General features: G+C 51.1%; 1 protein-coding gene across 5 annotated transcripts in view; it reads right to left on the bottom strand.

Moving 5' to 3' along the window:
- Window positions 1-16,780, bottom strand: part of BCAR3 (BCAR3 adaptor protein, NSP family member) — a 138,930-nt gene that overhangs the window by 34,105 nt on the left and 88,045 nt on the right. Inside the window, exon 1 of one of the 5 annotated variants that reach the window (XM_047785273.1) lies at window positions 15,609-15,817. The exons of the other annotated variants lie outside the window; for them this stretch is intronic. Within the exon in view, the coding sequence (XP_047641229.1) occupies window positions 15,609-15,692 (84 nt within the window). The 5' untranslated portion in view covers window positions 15,693-15,817. Of the gene's footprint in view, window positions 1-15,608; window positions 15,818-16,780 lie in introns of those variants that run through there. 5 annotated transcript variants of the gene reach the window in all.

Below are 16,780 nucleotides of genomic sequence, written 5' to 3'. Positions count from 1 at the left end.
GGGGAGACAGGCGGGTTACTGCTGCTAGGCGGTGGGGTCCATGAGTCAGCAGACTGGGTGCATTAAGGGTTTTTGGGCCTCATTTAAAGTGACGGCGGGTTCTAAAGGGCTCATGGTCACTGACAAATGCAACCCAAAGCTTCATAAGGCAGGCTGTGCCCTCCTCCATCTGGGCCTGAGCTCCCTTTCTTTTTTTTTTTGTTTTTAATCTCTTAATTCCTAGGGCTGCAAGTGCGTTATACGGAAGTTCCCAGGCTAGGGGATCGAATCAGCCGCCAGCCTACACCACAGCCACAGCCACGCCAGATCCGAGCCACATCTGTGAACCACACCGCAGTTTGCAGCAATGCTGGATCCTTAACCCACTGAACGAGGCCAGGGATCGAAGCTATGTCCTCACGGACGCCAGTCTGGTTTGTTTCCACTGAGCCACAATGTGAAACGCCCTTAGCACAGGGCCCGGGCACAGCTCCTGGAACACACAGTCCCTTATGTCCCTCCTCCATGCCCTCATCTCGTGGTCCAGGGACAGTGACCCATCTGTAGAGGTGCCACTCTGCAGCCCGGCTGGAGCCCGGGCAGGGGAGTGGGATGGGGAGAGGCCGGAGCGGAGGTGGACGAGGCAGGCTGGGCCTTGAAGGCCATACGGAATTAGTTTGATTTTATCGAAGGGGGAGGGACTCTACTAACACCCTCCCCGTAGCGGGGGCAATGCAGTCTGCCAGGCACGAGCTCCACCAGGGCAGAAGCCGCATCTTATCTGCCTTTGGCTGCCAGAGCCTCGCCTGGTGACTGGCACACAGCAGGTGTCCAGTAAACACTTCATGGCTAGAACCATGCTTGCCTTCTCCCCTCCATGTGGCAGCCTCCTTGTCACTGGGTAGGGAGAAAGAGACAGCGTTTGGAGGTTGGTTAAGAACAAGTGACCAAAAAGAGGCATCGGTCAATGGAACAGCACAGAGAGTCCAGAAATGAACCCGCACTTGCATGGGGATTAACCTGTGGCGAAGGAGGCAAGAAACCACAATAGGGAAAAAGAAGACAATCTCGCCAATGAATGGTGTTAGGGAAACTGGATGGCTACACGCAAGAGAGCCAAACTGGACCACTTTCTCACACATACATAAACTAAACTCAAAACGGATGAAAGACTAAAACCATAAAACGGATGAGACCTAAAACCATAAAACTTCCCGAAGGAAAGATCGGCAGTACCCGCCTTGACATTAGCCTTCATGATATTTTCGGGGAACTGCCTCCTTGGCAAGAAAACAAAAGCAAAAACAAAATAAACGAAAAACCCAAATGGGACTGCATCAAACTAAAAAGCTTCTGCACAAGGGACACTATCAACAAATAAAAAGGCCGCCTACTGAAAAAGAGAAGATCTTGGCAAACGATCTATCCAATAAGGGGTCCAATATCCAAAATATACAGAGAATGCATACAATTCAAGCGGAAAAAAAACAAACAGCCTGATTTTCAAAAACGGGCAGAGGCTCTGGATGAACATTTTTCCAAAGAAGCCTTACAGATGGCCAACAGGTACATGAAAAGATGCTCAACATCACTAACCATCAGGGAAAAACCACAATGAGAGATCACCTCGCACCTGTCAGAACGGCTATTATCCCCAAGACGGTAAATTATAAGCGTTGCTGAGGAGGGAGAAGAGTGACTGCTCATGCACCGTTGGTGGGGATGTGAGCTGGTGCAGCCACTGTGGAAAACAATATGGAAGTTCCTCAAAAAATTGAAAACAGAACTGCCATGTGATCCAACATTTTCACTCCTGGGTATTTATCGGAAGAAAACAAAACCACTAATTAGAAAAGACATATGACCACTATGTTCACTGCAGCTTTATTTATTCTTTACAAGAGCCAAGATATGGAAGCAACCTAAGTGCCCATCAATAGATGAATGGATAAAGAAGCCTGGACACAGACACACAACGGAGTATTACTCAGCCCTAAAAAGAATGAGCTCTTGCCATGTGCCACAATATGGATGGACCGAGAGGGTATCATGCTGAGTGAGAGCCAGACAGGAAAAGACAAATGCTGTGGAATTTCCCGTATGTGTGGACTCTAAAAAACAACACAACACACAAATATGACAAAACAGAAACAGACTCACAGACGCAGGGTGACACCGACCACTTGTAAACAGGTGGTTGCCAGACGGGGGGGGGGGGGGGGGGGGGGGGGGGGGGGGGGGGGGGGGGTGGGGGGGGGGGGGGGGGGGGGGGGCAAGAGAAAAGTGGATGAGGAAGATCAAGAGGTAGAAACATCCAATTGCAAAATAAACAGTCAAGGCGTGAAATGTACAGGGTGGGGAACACCGTCAATCAACATGGTGACAGATGGTAAATAAACTTACGGTAGCCGCTGTGAGTGTGCAGAAATTTCACATTCTTATGTGGCATAACAAGAATTAACACATAGCGGTGTGGATCAATTATACTTCCCAAACTAACCGACAAAGAAACTCACAGAAGAAGAGACCAGCATCACGGTTACCAGAGGCAGGGGGGTGGGGAGGACCCCCCCCCCGGGGGGGAAGGTGGTTAAAAAGCACAGACTTCCAGTTATAAGAGGAATAAGTACCAGGGATGAAATGGATGAAATGTACCACAGGGTAAGCATCATTAACACGCTGCATGTCACACAGGAAAGTTAAGAGAGTAAATCCTAAGCGTTCTCATCACAAGGAAAACCACCTTGTTTTCTCTTTCGGCTTTTTAATATATACGTGTTTAAAGTAGAGTTGGTTTACAGTGTTGTGCCAATGGCTGCTGTGCAGCAACGTGACCTGGTCACGCAGATACACACACTCCGTTTCTTATATTCCTTTCCGTCATCTCCGATCCCTAGAGACTGGATATGGACAATTACGGTTGTCCCAGAAACTGGCACAACGTTGTAAATCAACCATACTCTAATTTAAAACAGAAAAAGGCCCTGACACGGTAGCTGGCACACAGTAGGTGCGCATGTGGAACACAGAACTTGAACCCCCTTTAAAGATGCCTCTTAGCTAAAAAATACATTTACTAAATTTTTTTTTTTTTTTTAAAGAATTAGGAGTTCCCATCATGGCTCAGTGGAAACGAATCTGACTAGCATCCACCAGAATGTAGGTTCGATCCCTGGCCTTGCTTGGTGGGTTAAGGATCTGGCATTGCCAGGCACTGTGGTGTAGGTTGCAGACGTGGCTCAGATCCTGCGTTGCTGTGGCAGCGGCTATAGCTCCGATTCTAACCCTAACCTAGGAACCTCCATATGCTGCTGGTGTGGCCCTAGAAAGATAAAATAATAATAATAAATTAAAATTTAAAAAAAAAGGAATTATACAACCCATTAGAAGGTTTTAGAGCTATCTGGTCTTTGAGAACTTAGTTCTGATGGAGTAAGAAAGTGAGGCATTGGAACTGCCAATTTCTACTTCGGCTGGGGTTCGTTTCCTCTGTTTATTTCAGTTCAGCGTCAACAGCTAAGGTCTTGAGCAGCACGGCCGGGTTCCATCCGTGCAGGGTGACACCGACCACCTGTAAGAAGCACCATCCTGTGGCGACACGGATCTCAGGATTAACACTACACACAGGCAGCTCCATCCGGTCACACGTCCAGTCCACACGGGACAGGGTGGCGGTGTGAGCGTGCAGGAAAGTTGTGTGTTTTGCATACGGGCCGGAAGGTCCTGGGACAGAGATTACGTGTCCTTCGGGGCCTGGGCGGCTTCGCCCTTGCTCATGTTTTGTGGTTGCTGAATTTATAAACCTGGGATGGTTTTCTAGTCATTCATTCTATGTGCACATTCTATTCCTTGACGTCAAAAAAGGACAGGAATGTGTGTCTGAAAGAGGAAGAGGGAGGAAGAGGGACGGAGCCGGCTTCTGGGCTGTTCCATCCTAGCTCAGCCCGTCGGGGCCACAACACCCACAAAGCTGTCAGGCTCTCGCACAAAAGCTGCTTTCTTCTACTCGGGGCCGGGCACGGAGGGCAGGCTCCACGACAGGCCAGGCTGCGCGTCAGGCTGAACCCGATATACGCCACAGCTCACATGTCCCCAGAAAGCTCATCCAGAAATCACGCTCACAAAGTTGCCTGCAACTGGTCTAATTTCTGAGAGCAGACTGTGTCCTCTGCGAGCTGGTGGGAAAGCCCTCTGGGTCTGTCGTGAACAGTCCCCAGGTAGCCTGACCTGGGTGTCGCAAGAATCCAGAAAAGACAGACCCTTGTCTCAGATCCACTGACCTCGGGCAAGACGGGTGGTGACGTGAGATCCCCGACAAACGCTGTAAACACGAGAAGAGGTGGCGCTCCCGTGCCCCGGAAAAAAAGGACACTTTTGATCACCCTTTCATGAGCATCCTGACGCCTCGCCAAGGTTGCCACGTCTAGGATTGTCTTACAAGTAAATCTGACTAAAAATGAGATGCTTGGGAGGTTTCAGAAACTCAGCCCCTTTGAACCACTGCCTTGTGTTGCATTTCAAGCAGGGGACCAGTTTATAGCCAAATTCCAAAGTATATCAAGGGCTTTCAGAGATCCAACTGGCATCTTTACCCTGGAAAACCTGCATAAATTGATCACGAAGCTGCAGAAGGAATACGCCCCAAGGACTGCTGTACCTTTCACCCAGCCCACGGGCTGAATAACAAAATGCCACTTCTCCATCAGTTTCAGGCCCACCAATTTTTAGCACAGACCCTCAAGATTTTAATCTGAGGTAGGGCAGAAGGAAAGGGGATGCCATTTACGGCGATCCTAAGGCCCTGAAATGACACAATTCGTCCAGTGGGTTCTGTGCCACCTTTGATGGACACTCGCTGGCTTTATGGCTTGCCTAAAGTATTTCATTATAACACAAAGATAGGTGAAGAAAGCCTTGACTTTCCTAATCCAACTTTTCCCACGGAAGTGCCAGGCTAGACATGCATAGCGACTCATGCGAACAGCGGTGATAAAAGCCTAAGTTTTTATTTGAGTAAACCATAAATTGTGCAAATAAAAGTCCAAAGAGAAAAGATGTCAAATTCAAATTTTCTATCTCCTATTTGGTTGACCAAAGCAAATGGTGGCATGGGCCCCAGCCCACCAGGTGGGCACACAGCAACCTGGCCCTTGGCTCTGGGCCGTGTGCAGCACAGGGGACTCTATCTCTAGGGAGGTGCCCTGATGCTCAGCCATTGAGCATTTGTACGTAACCGTTGCCCGGCAGGTGGCAACAGAGCATCTTAAGGAAAGGCTGCCTTCTTCTGATTCACACAAAGGAACTCCATGGGCTAGCATGAGTGTGTCTGGGGGCCTCTTTGCCTGTTAGGCATTGGGCTCTGGACCCATGAGAACCTCTGGTCCCACTTGGGCCCCTTGCCTCTAAGCCTGCTCCTTTTAATCTTGAGATTAAAGCACAGTGAAGCAGTCTTGGTGGGCGGCTTCCTAGCCCCTACACACTTCATTCTGTTGGCCAAAGTTCTGCAGAAACCATCCGGTAGTCAGTCTGAAATCAAGAGCTTGATAGTCACTGTGCCTTTGATGAAACACAAGGATTTGCAGAGCGCCCACTCCGCCCCTGAGCCTCCAGCCTAGATGTGAGGGAGATGCAGGTGTGAGCAAGAAATTCTCCAAGTCCTGGCAGGGGTTACAGCCTCTTTGAGGAGACAAGACGTCGGAAGGGAATGGACAGCAATAAATCTCCAGCTGTTTTGCTGACATCCTCAGTGCTCTCTATCTTATTCGAGGTCAGAGAGGGATTCTGGCTCCTTCTGAGAAAGGAATCAGTAGCAAAGAGACTTCATAATATCTCGGTAGGCTTCGGCATTCTGAAACACTTCAATTCATTTGATGTTAAGGTTTAAGCTCCTTGACGATACAAATTTCTCTTTCCTACATCCTAGAAGGACTCTCATCTTCAGCAGAGATTCTGCAGATGGGTTTTGATGCCATTTTACCATTTTATAATTAAACCTGAGGAATTCATCACACTTCACATCAGATTCTCACTCCAGTGCCATTAAAAACTGATTTGCAATTTGCTGTTAAATTAAGATGCTTCGTTTTCCTACTATATGTGATTTTCCCTTCCACAGGCGAATGATGATTCAGAGGGAGGCCCTCGGACCCCAGCACAGACAGGAAAATGCCATCGACTCCCTCCCCCCCCCCCCCCCACTGCCGAGAGCCCAAGTCCAAGAGATTTCATTTTATTACCAAACCTTATCAAATGCTTATCAAAAGAGGCTCAGAAGCCATGAATAAGAAACATGAAGAGGCTATCGGACGAACTCCTTGCTTATCAAGGTTCTGAGACATTCCCATTAAAATTCTGCTTTCTGTGTGTGTGTAAATGAAAAAGACTAATTTAATTTTAATTTGTGCAGCCTGGAGCCTTAAAGCCGCGTACCCTCTAAGCAGGCAGCAGTAACTTAATCCTCCACTCCAAACTAATTACAGTAGAATCATTCTGACTGGTACCCACACTCTCTTTGATGTCAAACTCCTACTGCCTTGTATCCCCAGTCATTCTCTGGGCAAGGTCTCCCCACACCTTCCCATCCTGCTAGATCATGCAGCTACTGCCTTTGAAGTTCAATTTTATTTTGATGGAACACCAAGGGATTGAAAATTATTTTTCACTGAAGGAGACTGATTTGGGTCTGCAAACTGCAGGAGCAATTCTAAGTGTGACAGAAGGCAGGCCATCCAACACCAAGAATGGCTTTTTCCCTTCCCAGAGATTATCCACGTGTGAAAGAAATAGCTCAAGGCACTTGTTAGACTCTAAGTGCGCTTCCCTCCTGCCACCTGCCCCCGTGGGTGTGCCCATCACGTTTCTTACCCTTCTGACAAAGCATTATTTACCCATGGGCTCGTTTGGGGCTCAGCTCTAAGGGGGGCTCACCTTTCTTGGGTAATAGATAAACTGAAACACGATGAGATTTTCAACAGGTCATTTGTCAATGTCTTGCCCTGCTGAGAGCTGCAGCGGAGACCCTCCGCTCTAGATCCAGTTTAGATGGTGATGTCCCAGAGCAGGCATCCAAATCAGTCCCGTGAGGCAGCCCTGTATCCTGATTCTGCCCGGAGAGGAGTCGGATGCACCACCCTCAAGGTGAAGGCTGAAGGTCACTGACTGCACGGAATCACTTATTGGGTCCGTGCAATGAAGGGCTTCGAAGAAAAGCCAAGCACCCATCTGACCTATGGAAGCCGCCTCTAAACTGCTTTCTTCCTTTAACCACGTCCTCAAGTGACTCCTCATCATGCTCCCCCCCACCTCCATCCCTCCCTCCCTCCCTCTCTGAGTTGGCCCACAGGCTAAATAAGACAATGCAAGTGAAATATTAATTGCTCGGTCTGGCAGTGAGATTCCATTCAGTCAAAGTAGTGCTTTGTGAACATCTCTGGAGAAGGAACAAAAACAGGCTGCCCAGGCTAAAGCATCTTTGAAGACCAAAGCTCAGAACGCAAAGGGAGCCCAGCCCCAACCTTCGCCACTGGTCCTTCAAGCTTGTTAAGTCAGCATCTTAATTCAGATTAGGAGTGACTTGGAACAGAGCTGGCCACCACATGGGTGCTCCATTTTTCCTTCAATAAGAATATCAGAAAACCCACATCAGCTTAATTCATCTACTATCCGTTCCTCGATTCACCTCAAATGAAGGAGGCATTGCTGAATAAACAGAATACACTGTGATGGAAAGACAGGAGGAGATGCAGTTGGAAGGAAAAATCAGCTATGCCAAAGGTTCAGAAAGCCTTTTAGGGTGTGGGATAAACGACTTTCCAAAGTCTCGCTCTCCAAAACAGGACCATGACTAACAAGTGTCTCAGAAATCTGCTTGGGGACACAGTGCATTTTACATCAGAGCCAGGGACGTGGTAGGTTCTCAGTAAAATTACGTGATTTATCATAAAACAGGTTTTGGCCAAGCATCAACTCCGCTGCATCCAATATACAACGCACAAGCATGTCCCTTCAAAGGTATCTATTTCTTCCAGAGGAGTCCAAATACCTCAATAAAGGTTTAATAAAATAAAATAAACATCATGCTAGAGGTCATGGGCAGAATCAAGAAAACAGCAGCTGTACTCACAGGGACAAGATGCCCCACTCCACTCCGATCTCATGAATCATAGGATCCCCCTGGAGTTAAACAGGTAGTGAGACTACATATCTCTCACAAGAGACAACACGACCATGGCCTTGAATTTTCACGATCTGCTCGGACTTAATGGAGTAAAGGATTGCCAGAAAACTAGAACCCAAGTCTCCCAAAGTATGTCAAGAACCAGCCATGTGTAGTCTGTACATGACCTGGGGGGACATGCAGGCTGTGCTGAGATACATGAACCCTTGCAATACTGTCATTCCAAGATGACACGACAAGTAGTCTCGGTTCAACTCCCTAGGGATGAATCAGAATCCGTTCTGCATTTCCAGGTGTCTGCTCATTCTGACTAATTTAGCCTCGAAATAGATGTGCTCATGATATGGAGGCAAAAAAACACACATCTAAAGGGTTATTATTATTATTATTCTGTCTTTAGAGACGCACCCGCAGCATATGGAGGTTCCCAGGCTACAGGGTTGAATCAGAGCTACAGCTGCCGGCCTAGACCACAGCCACAGCAACTTGGGATCCAAGCCACATCTGCAACCTACACCACAGCTCGCAGCAATGCCAGATCCTTAACCCACTGAGTGAGGCCAGGGATCGAACCTGCATCCTCATGGATACTAGTCAAGTTCATTAACTGCTGAGCCACAACAGGAATTCCCTAAAGGGTCATTCTAACCATTTAACTGCAAAATCAGGTAGACAGGGCCGGGCACAGATTTTGACTCGATCCAAGAGGAGCTTTCCAGCAATCAGGGTTGTTCGAATGCAGGAATGCATGGCCTTCAGGGTACAGCACACCTCCCACTTCTAGAAAAGTCAAGCAGAAGCGTAATGTAATGACCTCCCGTGAAGATTTAGGGCAGGTCGATCAAGCAGGACGTTTCTGCAGGATTCCAAGTACGAGGTGCTGAGGCCTGACCTAGTTCAGAGCCGGTGCAGAGACAGCAGGAAGGGGAAGCTGGGAGAGGTGTTTGGGAGTAAAATCATGGACATGTCTAACTGATCCGACCTGGAAGATGAATCGGGGGAAGAGGCATGGGAGCTCCTGGAAGACGGCTGAGCCACACGCTTCCAGGACAGGAAGCGGGAGAGGGGAGCACATCTGTGGAAGGAGAGCCTGCGGTGCCTCCGGCCGACCGGACGGAGTGGCCCTCTAGGCCCTGGGGTCCAGGGGCTGTGAGAAGGGCTGGACGGGAGACACAGCTTGGGAATCCTCAGCAGAGAGAGGGTATTTGTCCCAAATACCACCTAGGAGATGGGTTACAGAGGGAATTTGAGACTACAAGAGGCGGGCAAGAAACGGAGGACAGGTGTCTTATTCCATGAAAGCTCCCCTGAGAAAAATACCATAGAGTCTCAGACAACGTAGTGGCTTAGACAACGTTTATCTCCCACGGTTCTGTTGACTGGAAAGTTCAAGTCAAGGTGCCGGGCGGATGCGGCATTTGGTAAAGACCCGCTTCCTGGCTCACAGGTGACCCTCTTCTGGCGCTGTCCTCACACAGTGGAAGGGACAAGAGCGCTCGCCCGTCCCTTTCATAAGGGCACTGATCTCACTCACCAGGGCTCCGCCGTCAGGAGCGCATGACACACCCCAGAGAGTCCACCTGCTAATGCCACGCCCGGAGGTTAGGATTTCAACATGAGTATTGAGGGGACCCGAATACTCAGCCCATATCAACACAGCAGGACTGGTCAGGAAGGATCCAGGAGAACAATTGGAGAGCAGTGTCCTAGAGGCGGAGAGCAAACTTCCAGGAAAGGCATGGCCTCCAGCGCCAAGTGCAGCCGTTCTGAGCGCATCCAAACTGGACAGCAGCCACTGGACTCGGCCAGGACAGGGTGCGGGTCGGGTCGAGGGGACCGAGAGCCCAGTGGGAAGTGAGGAAGCAGAGATGGGTGAGCCAGCTCAGGGGGTGGAGGAAGGAAGCCATGGAAATGATGCTTATTTTTAGAATGGGGAAGACCGCAGCGCATCTATAAGCCGAGAGCACAGGGCTGGAGGCGACAAACTGAAGGTCCCCGCAAAGTCTCCGGGGAGGGGGGTGGACTTGGGCACAGGCGGCAGAGCTGGCCTTGGTCAGAGAGCAGGACACGTTATCCTCGGAGGCTGGAGGAAGGAAGCGAGGATGAACAGTGACAAGGATGGAGCTGGAGCTTGTGGGGGCAGCCGTGGGGACGGAAAGGGGTCGTGCCTGACGCTCCCAACTGCTGCGGGGAAGAAACCAGATCTCATGAGTGTTGAAAACAGGCTTAAAGGGCGGAGGGAAGAAAACAGGAGTGAGCCGGGCAGGGACAGGCAGAGCGTACACGAGGCTCCAAGGACGCCGGCACGAGCGAGGGGAGACACAGGTTACCCGCCCTCTGCCCCCTCCTCAGATGCTTCAGCCTGAAGTCCCACATGTGATGCACTTTTTCTCCCCAGGGGCCTCGTCTACCTACTGCTTCCTTAGGAGTTGCCCAGTGTCACCTCCTCCAGGAAGGTCCCAGACGCAGAACTGGGCCCAGTGTCTAGCTATGTGCAGTGGTTCTCCACGCCCAGGCAGCACCTGTCGGAGGGGGCTGCCCGCCTGTCCATCTCCACAGCTGGACACGGAGTTGCTCCTTTAGGGTAAAGGCTTTCACTGTTTCACCATCACCCAGTGGGCCCTGGGCATGAGGAGATGAAGCCTCAGTGGGAGACTGGATCTTGGGTCCCTCAAATCCCGTCTTACTAAGAAGCTAGGGTTCTAGCTTGTGGGTCCTTTGTGCATAACTGCTGTTGTAAAAGCACACGTGTATTAGATGGACACTGGGGACTCTTCCACAAGCTAGAAAAATAGGCCGTGACTTTCCCACGGCCGGAGCCAAATCCCAATAGTAGCTCCCGGGGCTGTGGACCCGCACTGAAAATCCAGATGAGGGCAGAGACGCTGTAGTGGGCTCCAATCCGGGGAGTCCCTCCTCCCTCCCCTTCCCTGTCCTCCCTCCCCTCCCCCGACCAGGAGAGCCTGAGTGCCCTCTGCTGCCCTGGGCACACCCAGTATGTACATCGGCTAAAAGGCCACGCAGCAACAGAGGCCCAAACCTGACTGGCGCTGCTGCCCTCTTATATGTGGTGCAGGAGGGCCTTCCCAGGCCCAGCCCCCATCCGCCAGCATCCTCCGCCGTGTCTGCAGTGCTGGAGGTGCTGGCCCACTGACAGAGTTTTCCCAGGATCCCAGTCTTGTCTCTGCGTCCCACCCACATCTCACCAACAAAAACAAGTTCTCGGCCAGGATCCAAACTCTGGCATCTGGGGCGAAGGGGGCGCTGGGACCCAGACTTTGTCAGGCACATCCTTCTCCTGATGCTGAAACCAGACTCCCAAGGCCCCCAGATGCAAATGAATGCATTTAGGTGTCTTTTAAAAAGCTGTGCCAGGCTTTTTTTTTTTTTTTTCTTGGGGGGAAGGATACACGCATAGCTACCAACCACCACAAGGAGAGGCCGAGTCACTTAGAAAGTCATTTCCCCAATGGCTTTTTCCACCTCGAGCAGCTTGTGCTGATGGTGCACCAGCCCCACCGACAGAGGCGACTCAGGCCGTTGTCAGCATGGGGATGGATCACCAGTACCCAAACTATCGCAATGACAGACCGACCAAGGGACCCGCCATGGGGAAGACAAGTGGGACCTTCACCCCATCACATTCACTCCAACATAGAAAGGCAGTGTCCACTGACAGCAAACTCTAAGGTGCCCACCCTCCATAGATGGGACACCTTAGGCTATAATGTGCATTCAGAGAGGCTCCAAATATATATATATTTTTTGTCTTTTTTGTCTTTTGTTGTTGTTGTTGCTATTTCTTGGGCCGCTCCCGCGGCACATGGAGGTTCCCAGGCTAGGGGTTGAATCGGAGCTGTAGCCACCGGCCTATGCCAGAGCCACAGCAACGCGGGATCCGAGCTGCGTCTGCACCACAGCTCACGGCAACGCCAGATCATTAACCCACTGAGCAAGGGCAGGGACCGAACCCGCAATCTCATGGTTCCCAGTCGGATTTGTTAACCGCTGCGCCACGACGGGAACTCCTCCAAATATTTTTTTTTCAGGTGCAAGGGAAAGGATTTAAAGCAAAACAAAACACAACAGCAGCAAGAGTAGGATTTAAGCTCTTCCTGTTGTAGAACACTTCGTGGCTGCAAAGACGTGTCTCTATATGGAAATGAAAATGCTTAAAATCAACTGCTTCTGACAACCACTGCTCATTGACAAGAGCAGAGCCACTCGGTGCACTGAATGACGGGTTAACCAAGACTCACCGATTCATTTATCCATCAACCCCCAAGTCCAGCCTCCCTGCTGGTGTCCCTTCAGAAAGGTGGCCATTCTGTCCCTTGCAAGGCCACCCCTGTCTTTTCGGTTCCCCTGAAGTTTCCTGACACCACCTTCCTCGGGAGCAGCCACTGATAAGGTGGCACGTCTCAGCCCCTGTTCCCCCTGCCCCCTCCCCAGGGAGAATCAGAGACACGAGGGGACAGAAGAAGTGGGCCTTTGTCCCCATGGCCAGTTGCAGAAGTGGGATCTCTTGTGCTTCTCCCAGATTCCTCCTGGAGTTCTCTCAGGACCAGAAGGTGGCCCTGCCACTGCCGTAGGAAGGAGACCTAGTCGATAAAAACCCGTTCTGCGGCCTCCCCTGAAGTCTGTCCTCAAGCTGAGGTTTGTGCTACTCGTTCCCAACTGAACTGCTAACTGAAGTGACACTATGTCATCTTGTCCCACTACGGTTCAGTAGTCTCACTGGGGTATCGGAGACAGGTCACTGAGCTTGAGGTCCCCAAACCTGGTTTCTACCCACTAGTCGATTCTGGGGCAGAGAGCTTCTCTGAGCCTCGGCTTCTCCTCTGCGGATAAGGGCCCGCTCTTGCCCTGCCCGACTCAGCCTGACCCCAGACTCCAGGGAGACAGCTCTCAAGGGGACTCAGAGGTGGGCAGTCTTTTGCAGATGTAATGAAATGACACTACGGGCCGATGCTCCTGTGGGACGTCCTTCCAATGCCCCCGCTGTCATTAGTCACCCCCACCCTGCCTAGCAGAGTGCTGCCCTGGACAGGCTACTACATTCACAGTCAGGGCTTTTCAAGCTTGGAGGAGTTCCACTAATGCCATGGATCCGGAAGACCTTCAGGCCAGACATGTTTCCACTGGGTGGACGCAAAAATGTCCTTTCCTTTTCTTACTCAAGATCCAGCGGTCATTTGTGAAATGAGTGCCTGCGTGAACCCTTCTGAGATGCAGAAGTCACGACCTTCAACCAGTGGCTGACATGTCATCTCCGGCCTCAGCTTTGTGCAGATCAGCAGTGACTGCAAGTCCTTGAACTTCCTCTGTATTCTTAGCCTCCCGGTTCATTCCTCTCCAGGGCCTTGGTACCCAAGGCCACACGAGGCCCTTAAACACACGCTAAATTCTGCACAGTCTCGGCAAATAAGATCTTATAACCTGAACGTGCCTGTGTGATTGGTCCCCTACGTAACGCAGGAGCTCTTACATTTTTAGTTTTCTTCCCATACAACATCACTATTAATAACATTCCACTTTCTCCAGAGATGATATGGATTAGACCAAATGGAAAGTTACCATGGCTACCACAGTGTTATTTTTGGTAGGAGAAATTCATGCCAAGGGAAGCAGCACCCATGGTCAAGAACTGGAGCTTTATTTCCGCTTTGCTATCAGGCAATCGATCCCAATTTCATTTTGAAACTCTAATTGCAACAGAAACTAATTATGAGCGGCAAGACCTGAAACCCCCAGTTAAAGTAGGAGTCAATAAAGCGATGGAGCCTGATCACTGGGGCAACTCTGGCAGGAGGCGGGCGTGAGCACAGGTGCGTTTTCTTTCCCTGCTAACGATCTAAGCAAAACAAGACAGAGAAACACACCCCAGGGCTCAGTGGGAAACCCTGAGCTGGGTCCGAGGGCTTCAGGTTCTGGTGTGTGAGCGGGCCAGACGATGCAACACGCCAGGGTGGGGTGGGAAGGTCGCGTGGAAAGAAGGGCCTTCCCACCAACAGTCAACCACCAAGAGCGGCCGTGGGCAGGAGGCCGAAGGGTGGCTATTCAGACGCAGCCCACAGGCTGCAGTGGCCTTTCTGGGCGGCCCGTGGAGGAGGTAACTGCAGAGGGACAGGGGTATCCAGACAGAATGGCAGCACTCAGACCCAGATATTTATGGGCTGTTTTCTCCCGTACCAAACGCTGAGCTGCACTTTTCTGAATTAGCAGAGGTCGGCTTGGGGAAGGACTTCTATTAGAGTGCAAACCACGGCCAATCCCGGACGTGCACGGCTCCCTCCGGGACCTCCCGCTCTCTCTCTGACAGCTTCAAAATACCGTTAATAGCATGACTTCATCGGCTGCACACCAGGAGGATCCATATTTAGGCCAGAAATGAAACATCACCCCACCGGCTCCAGGGTAGAAAGGGCTCTTAAATCGGGGAGGAAAAGACTTTCACCTCTCACTATGCTCCTCCCAACTCCTTGACAGAGAGACAAAAACCAACTTTGCTGAATGGTTAGAAAGCTACCCCGAACACTCCGACAGGGCAGGAAAAGCGGAAGTCTCTCCTCTACAAAGGGGTCTTTTTCTCCCCTTAACGGGGCTTCCTGTGAAATTTTCCTGTGGCAGTGTTTGCAGTGACACTGAACGAGTCAGTCCCCAGGAGAAGGAGCACCGCTGCCAGGGTAGGAAGGATTCCTTGAGAACGTTCGGATTTCTCTTTCCCATGAATAAATGAGGCCCGCAGTCACGCCGGGGCCGCCCAGACGTTTCCAAGACAGCCAAGCCCCCAGCTCAATGACAGCCTCCTCTAAGCGGAATTCTTAGTGTTGTCACAGGTGGGCAACAGAACAGAAGCCTCATCTTGAATTGGCCAAAGGAGGATCTTTGAATATTTTCATCAAAATAAACAGTGTATCGACATGTCACCCGAGACCTTTGCTATTGATGTCTCGTAACAAATGTTCCCAACAGGAGCCGTGGGGGAAAAGGGAGACAGTTCTGAATACCAGGATGTTTGGAACGTGGCTGCCATTGGAAAGGAGCTAGTTGGTGGTTTCTGTACTTAAGTATATAGTATTGACATCACGAAGCAGCAGGGCGAGTGGAGCGAGGGGCTCAGCCATCTCACACCGATGACGAACCAGGGAGGAGAGACAGACACAGAGAGAGAAGGAAGAAAAGAGGCATCAAGCTACTTCGGTAGAACACTGCAGCCCAGGGAGACTCAAAGTCTCCTGAAAAACAGGGTTTTGCCCCAAAAGGAGCCCCTTCCGTGTGGCCAGATTCTGCCCCCAGGCGAGAAAAACACCACTGGGGGCTTATGAGGATGCGTCCATCAAAGAAAGCGACTCTTTTTCCAGCCAGTGCGCTGCACACCTTTCCTAGTGCTTTTAAGACCCCGGACCCCTGCAAAGAATTTTAGACGTGCCTTAGCTCAAACCACACCTACCTTGACGCCGAGGAAAGACCTGCGGTGATAGAAGCAGCACAGAGCGGCCGAGAAGGCATGGAAAGCCTTGCACTCCTTAGGCATCTTGCAGTTTTCAGTCTCTGGACCACACGCTTCCTTTAGGGTTAAAAGCAAGGGGGTCCCAGGCCTGAAAGCCCCAGTCCCGCTGCCACTGCTGCTGTGCTGCTCCCGCCCAAGGGCTGCGGCTGGAGGAGGAGTGAGCAGCGGCTCCTTCTCGGGGCCAGCCTGGGACTTTCCCTCTTTGCTCAAGCCAATACAATCCACTCGCTCAATTCTGGCAGGCTGGTGTCCAGCCTGCCCTGCACACGGTGCCAGAAATCCTCATGTGACCAGGCTCGCCTTCTGATGAAACTCTAACCTCTCCTGGAAGAGGCTTTGGGCTTTCGCTGTCCCCTCAACTTAGAGACCGGGCAGAAGTCGTTATCCACCCCCTGCTGCACCAGGCAGCCCTTCCTCCCTAGGGCTGAAGGCACCCTGCGACCTGCTCCCACAGGCTTTGTCTGTTTGCTTGTCAGCCCAGCACCTCTGAGTTCAAGAAGCCCACATGACACCACCTTGTAATGAGACAGAGGCTCCTTTGAGACAAGGACCCAAAGGCCACCTGGGTGTGACTTTCCCCTGGGAGCAATCCTGCAAGTCCTGAGACACCCGGCAGCATCTCCATCCTACTCTCCCAGCCCACCCGCACAACTGTTGACTTGTAATTAGGATGCTCCCGGCAGCCAGTGTGCAGCTGATAACGTGGGCACAGCCATCACTATTGGCAAAGCAATATTGCCTTTTGGTGTTTAATTAGCATGTCAGTCAGCAAACACCCTGAGCGGCCCGTGCCTCCCCACCCAGCCCCACCGGGCCGTTGCAGTCTGTTGGGAGGACAGGGGACAGCTGTGTACCCTCTTCTGACCTAGCTGTTTGTCTCGCTCCCCGCCTTCCCTTTAAACACTTTGCGGTAATTGCTCAGCCCACCTAACCCAGACCTGGCTCACGAACCTCGCATCCAGCCAAGCGAGCCTCCACGCTGAAGCCTTAGCCCCACCAAGACCCTCCCAACACCTTCAAGGGAAAGTAATTGTTTTCCTTCTTTCATTCCAGGCACAGTGGATTCCCAACAATTCTGGGGTTTTGGTTATTTTTTTATATCAAACCCAGGT

Source organism: Phacochoerus africanus, chromosome 6, assembly GCF_016906955.1.
Source record: "Phacochoerus africanus isolate WHEZ1 chromosome 6, ROS_Pafr_v1, whole genome shotgun sequence".
Taxonomy (NCBI): domain Eukaryota; kingdom Metazoa; phylum Chordata; class Mammalia; order Artiodactyla; family Suidae; genus Phacochoerus; species Phacochoerus africanus.
Note: the sequence above shows the minus strand (reverse complement) of the source record. Positions and strands in the feature narration are given on the sequence as shown.